At 44.1% G+C, this 5,562-nt stretch overlaps 2 protein-coding genes across 3 annotated transcripts; both read left to right on the top strand.

The window, feature by feature from the left end:
- Nucleotides 1–256: 256 nt before the first annotated feature.
- Nucleotides 257–1,668, top strand: LOC125983921 (bryoporin-like). The gene is made up of 4 exons (XM_049745648.1): nt 257–408; nt 517–671; nt 725–830; nt 1,115–1,668. Exons 3-4 carry the CDS (start codon nt 730–732, stop codon nt 1,542–1,544), a joined length of 531 nt encoding a protein of 176 aa, XP_049601605.1. The 5' UTR covers nt 257–408; nt 517–671; nt 725–729; the 3' UTR covers nt 1,545–1,668.
- A 1,154-nt stretch (nt 1,669–2,822) lies between these two features.
- apnl (actinoporin-like protein) lies at nt 2,823–4,543 on the top strand. Of its 2 annotated transcripts, none has more exons than XM_049745645.2 (3): nt 2,823–2,986; nt 3,404–3,514; nt 4,018–4,543. In XM_049745645.2, exons 2-3 carry the CDS (start codon nt 3,411–3,413, stop codon nt 4,457–4,459), a joined length of 546 nt encoding a protein of 181 aa, XP_049601602.1. In that variant the 5' UTR covers nt 2,823–2,986; nt 3,404–3,410; the 3' UTR covers nt 4,460–4,543. The 2 variants fall into 2 exon arrangements, with proteins under 2 accessions (XP_049601602.1, XP_049601603.1); XM_049745646.1 differs by having other exon boundaries at nt 2,986–3,135.
- Nucleotides 4,544–5,562: the final 1,019 nt, after the last annotated feature.

The raw sequence follows: 5,562 nt of genomic DNA, 5'->3' as shown, positions 1-5,562 counted from the left end.
CAAAACGTCTGGGAAAGCAGGAAACACAGTTAATTGGCAAGTGGCTATCATCTCATATTCCAGTAGTAGTGCGTGTGCGTGTGTGTGTGTTGTTGTTTTTGTGTTATTCTTGAGGTCTCTCCAGGGGAAGTATGCAGCCAGCCACGAATATTCTATATGAGTGTTGATGTATGGAATCGGCATTCCCAAGCGCGCCTTCACTTGCAGCCACTGGCACGCCGTTGCGCAATAAGGGGAGGAATGAACCGACCGCGGCTGCAAGTTACAACCTGGAACGTTCCACTGAGTCGTTGGAGACTGGTCTTTTGTAAATGAGGAGCATGTTAATCGTATTCAAATAATCAAATATTAAAACAAAAACAGAGGAGGAACACATTGGAAAAGTAGTTTATATTTTATTTAACATGTGTACGTTACATTTTCTACATATTTGTATTGTGTCGAGCTGTCAATCATCTGTTAGTCTCTTTGTGAGGGTGTAGCCGAAATGTATGTTTTGTTCTTTCTTCCACTTAGCACAGTGAACACGCCCGCACTTGTGTCGATCGTCTACTAAGAGCGTCCTCGCCTGTTCCGCCTCTTCCTCCTCCTCTTCGTCCTTCTCGCACTGGTCGGGAGAAAACACAGACGCTGCTACCTCACACAAGCCGGTTGATTCACCCCAAAAAAAGGTAAGGAGGACTTTACTTCTTTTGGCGTGAAGATGCTAACTTTGTTGTTGCAGCCACCATGAATACGGCAGAGGCCCTGTCAGCGACCCTCACCACCAACACGAACTGCTCATTCGAAATCACCAATGTGAGCTCCATCTACTGCCTCATTAACCCCAAGTGAGTTGTTACAAACCTGCTTTCTGTTTTGATCAGAACATAACCATCTAGTGCAGGGGTCTCCAACTGGTTTTGTCCAAGGGACTACCATTATAACCAAGAAGCAACTTGGGGACCACTGCTTTGGCGGAATAATATTTTATTTTGCACCGAAGGAAAATTGACCTATACAATCCCTGGTCTAGTGTGTCCTGGCTAATGAGACATTTTGACCCTTGTAGGCCACCGTTGTTGTAATGTGTTCATGTCAGAGCTTTGATTCTGCGTTGTTTTTTGTGCGGCAGGGTGTACATGTCGAGCGGCTTCTGCCAACACCCGCCGCAGCCGACCATCCGCAGCGGGCAAACCGAGCTGTGCTCCTTCACCAAGGACGACCACACGGCCACCGGTGCCGTGGGCCTGCTGACCTATGACCTCTTCCACATGCAGAGCCGCGCGTGCTCACTGCGTATGGCCGTCATGTTCTCGGTGCCCTACGACCACAATCTGTACAAGAACCGGCTGGCGGTGGGCATCTTCCAGACGTCGCGCGCCTGCGACAAGAAGCTCTACGAGCAAATGTACGACGGCAAGGATATGAACGGCTTCAGCCGGGCGGACGCCAACGGCTCTGGGCTTGTGTATGGCACCCAACAGGTGGATGTGAGGGCCACCATGTCCACTGTGGGCAAGGCTATTGTGAAAGTGGAATTTTATGATCAGTTGAATCGCTAGCGCCTTGCACGTCCCTTGGATCTGCTGTATAAAATAAAAAAAATACAAAAATGTGTGCATCAAGCTTTTTCGAATTATACCTTCAAGGTTATTGGATTGATATAATAAAGTAGTCAAATATTAACGTTTGGTTGTTATGAGTCATTATTTCACGAAAGTGCCAGCTAAGGGTGAATTTGTGTGGATGTTTTGTGTTTTCAATGACAGGCATGATCAGCTGGTGCAATAAAGGGCGAGTTGGAAGGTCAAGAGTTCAACGCCCCGGCGTGGGTAGGTTTTCATCCTCAAAGAGCCAGTGTGTAATTTGCATGTTGTGCCCTTGTTGCATTTTATTTCTATGGTGTTTTTTTTTTTTTTTTTGATTGATGGAGGAATCAAATACTGTTTAAATGAAGTATTGATTGATTTAACCAACAAGTTGTATTCTCTTGCCAGGATTTGCACATGGAATCTCCCACCCCAAAGGATGAGCGTGTTACTATTACACCACAAGAGGTATGTTTTTTTTTTTTTGTTGGTTTGTTTTATTTTAGTTGTTTTAGTTTCAATAGCTATTCTACCAAGTGTACTAAAGCCATGACAAAACTACGTGAGCTAAATGTAAGTTTGAAACGCTGGCTCAAAACCCTAATTTGAAATGTGCAATTTGAAACCCTGACATCAGTTAAAACCATATTTAAAACCCTAACCCTCATTTGAAAAGCTAATTCGAAACCCTAATCCTACTTTAAAATCCTAATTTAAAACGCTAACCCTTGTTTTACACTTGAGTTTTAGACTAACCATGATTTTAAAAACTAATTTTACTTTAAAACCTTAATTTGCAACTGTAACCCTAGTTTGAAACTTTTTAGAAACCCTAACCTTAATTTGAAATCCTCCCCTCAGTTTATAAACCCGAATTTGAACCCCCTAATCCTAGTTCAAAACCCTAATTTGAAACCTTAATCCTAATTTGCAAAACTAATTTTCATTTAATACCCTAATTTGAAACCCCAACTTCATTTTAAAACCCCAATTTGAACCCAAAAGTTGACTACGCTAGTTTTCCTATTATGTGGCCCCGCCAACTGTGTCAAAAATTCCAGAGCATGACTAAAAGCGCTCCAGACCTATGTTGCAACTTGCCTCTGACTGATTGATAGTGTTGCTTGACGACCACATAAAGCGTCAGTCAACAGGGTAAACCTGCAGTATAGAAAACAGGATAGATTTCAAAATACACACTGCAGAATTGGGTGCGGCTCAGGTGCAAAAATATTTGCTGTCATTGAACCGCAAACGGGAGAATCGCGATGACAAACTTTTTCAAGGGCGGACACGTTTGGACTGAAAAGGGTGTTGTCCTACCTTAAAAAAAAGAAAAAAAAAAACTCCTCCTCCTAGGCTTTTCTTCTTTTTTTTTTCTCCCCCCACTTTGGAATTTGAAAGCACCTAAGCAGGTAAGAGCCTCTTGCTTCGAAACATTTTACCTTACTGGCCTTTGTTGATGAAAAGTTAAAGCGAGAGGCCCGCTGTGACGACTGCGTGATTTTGTATAGCCGACTTTCTTTCAGCCGATAGACTTGGTCGGGGAGCCGTAATTGAAAAGGTACGCTGGCTAATTAGGCCGTCGACAGTCAGAACGAAGCGGTTCTCCTGGCTGCGCTTCACACATCTCATTATCCGGCCCAAATCCATCATTTATAAGCGCAGCGGCTCTACCGGTGCCTCAGAAGGTCAGCCGAATGCCAGCAGAGCGGCATCGGCAGAGTATAGGTCAGGACCGAGTTTTAGGAGGAATCGTCCTGACGAGTGAGGTGAAGGAGAGAGGCGAGCGCTAATTCCTCCATCTCCATTTTCTGCTCTTTTTACGCTAGAGCCGACATGACGGAATCCGCCGAAGCTGTGGCCGCCGAAGTGAGCAGCAGGAGGAGCATGACCATTGAGATCATCAATTTGACCAACAACTACTGCCTCATTAACCCCAAGTAAGCACCGAAAGATAATCTTGGTAGATCTGATTCAAAATATTAGACGCTGCCAGAGCAGGGTCAGGTTTGTAAAGCCAAATAGAATGCTTAAGGAACTTTACAAATTTATTTTAATGATGTGGATACGGTGGTACCTTGAGATGCAAGTCAGACTTATTTCTTGTCCACACTCATAACAGTCTTATCTCAAGTCATCGTTCCCCATTTAAATAAATGGGAATGCCATTAATCCGTTCCAGAAAACAAACGTTTGTAATGTCTTTGTAAAGAATCTAACGGTTTTGGCCACATATTTTGCTTCAATTCAATGGACACCATGTCAAATTTTTGCACTCAAGTCAAAGCAAAAATCAGCTCATGCAGTATCTCAACACCCCAATCTCAAAAAAGTGACTCAACAGCGCCTCTGCTGGTTATAGTCAAGTATAGCATTATTTTTTTCGCACAAGCAGCTAAATTCTAAACCTTCAATTACTCAATTCACGGATGGCCCACGACAGGGTCTACCTGGAGAATGGCGAGGTGTACAACCCGCCTCAGCCCACGGTGAGAACCCTGAAGACTGAAGTGTGCACCTTCACAAAGTCCAGCAGCAAAGCCACAGGCAGCGTGGGCGTCCTCACCTACGACCTCTTCGAGAGGTCTCAGAAGGATTTCATCGAGACGGTGGCCATCATGTTCTCTGTGCCGTGGGACTACAACCTGTACAAGAACTGGTTCGCCGTGGGCATCTACAAGAAGGGCCGCGAATGCAACAAGGACTTGTTCAAGGAGATGTACAACGAGAAGAAGCAGCGAGAGCACGGCTTTACCCGTGAGGAGGCCACGGGCACGGGGATCAACTACGTGGGCAATTACTTGGATGTCAAAGCCAGCATGGGCCCGCTGGGCAAAGCCATCATGAAGGTGGAATTGTGGGATAAGCTCTTCACGTCCATGTAGGCAGCCACCGTCTTCGTCAATCAACCGACGTATTTTGTATCTGTATGGCGGCCTCCTTCCCTTCAATAAATCTGCTTAAGATCAGAGTTGAGTGTGTTTATACATCCAGGCGGCAATCCTGCCTTCCTTTTCAAATGTGACGCTTTGTTCAATAGCGCCCTGGTTAAACAACAACATCTTTAGAAATGGAAATGAACGAACGACTCACCAGCAAGACGAGGGCAGATTGCTGAAGAAAAGCTCGCGTGAGTATTTACCTTGACATTGTACCCCGTGTGAGCAAAATAGACTTGTTTTTTTTTTTTCGTCAAAGCGGTTTGTCTGTTGATTGACTGGATGTGGAAAAACCGGCTGAAAATCTGATTAAAATTCATGAATGCAAAATGGCCTTTTTGATGGAGGCGAACATGTGTGTTTTGCGGCATAGGCAACAAGAAGACTTTGAAGTCAGCTTGTTCTTCCACACACATATTTTCATACCTGCACACTACATGCAAACCAGGATATTCTTTTGAAAGAAAGAATATACAATAAGTTAAGCACTAAAGCTAAGAATAGCTAAGAATTTTGAGCAGATCGAGTGCTGTCGAAGAAGCTGATTTGGACTACTTCGTTCTAGTTATCCATTTTAGCATTCCTTAGGGGTTGACGTCGACATGACGTCACAAGGAGCCTAAATACTCATGCTTGGGCGTAATTCCTGGCAGCGTTCAATGGGGGGGGATTTTTTTTTTTTTTTTTTGCACCAACCCACAATATCCCAATCTTTTCTTATGTTAATCCTTCATTCTCACCAAAAGAAACCCTTCATAAACACTTGAACTTTTGCGCGTGAAGCATCTGAGTGTGGGCAGCCGACACACGCACTTGCCCTCACGCAGATGGAAAGTTACATTTAATATTGTGCGCACACTGAGTTTATATTCATCGCCTACGTATTGTATAAGAGAACAGTGTGAGATTTTGACGGTCATTTATTTGCTTATTACTTAAAATGCTCAGCGTTGGTGATATTCCAATAGCACAGTCTATAGTGGCTCTTTTGTTATGCTATACAATCCCATAGGCGTGGAAAAAAACTCGTGGTATTAGAGGTGGAGGCA

This window comes from Syngnathus scovelli, chromosome 16 (assembly GCF_024217435.2).
Source record: "Syngnathus scovelli strain Florida chromosome 16, RoL_Ssco_1.2, whole genome shotgun sequence".
Classification (NCBI taxonomy): domain Eukaryota; kingdom Metazoa; phylum Chordata; class Actinopteri; order Syngnathiformes; family Syngnathidae; genus Syngnathus; species Syngnathus scovelli.
This window is presented reverse-complemented; position numbering and strand designations above follow the sequence as displayed.

What these genes read in the sequence shown, in the direction of transcription:
- LOC125983921 (XM_049745648.1), top strand. Translation starts at nt 730, where the DNA reads ATGAATACGGCAGAGGCCCTGTCAGCGACCCTCACCACCAACACGAAC. An exon ending in TACTGCCTCATTAACCCCAA is followed by an intron (nt 831 to 1,114) that starts GTGAGTTGTTAC and finishes TTTGTGCGGCAG; the next exon opens with GGTGTACATGTCGAGCGGCT.
- apnl (XM_049745645.2), top strand. Translation starts at nt 3,411, where the DNA reads ATGACGGAATCCGCCGAAGCTGTGGCCGCCGAAGTGAGCAGCAGGAGG. An exon ending in TACTGCCTCATTAACCCCAA is followed by an intron (nt 3,515 to 4,017) that starts GTAAGCACCGAA and finishes GGCCCACGACAG; the next exon opens with GGTCTACCTGGAGAATGGCG.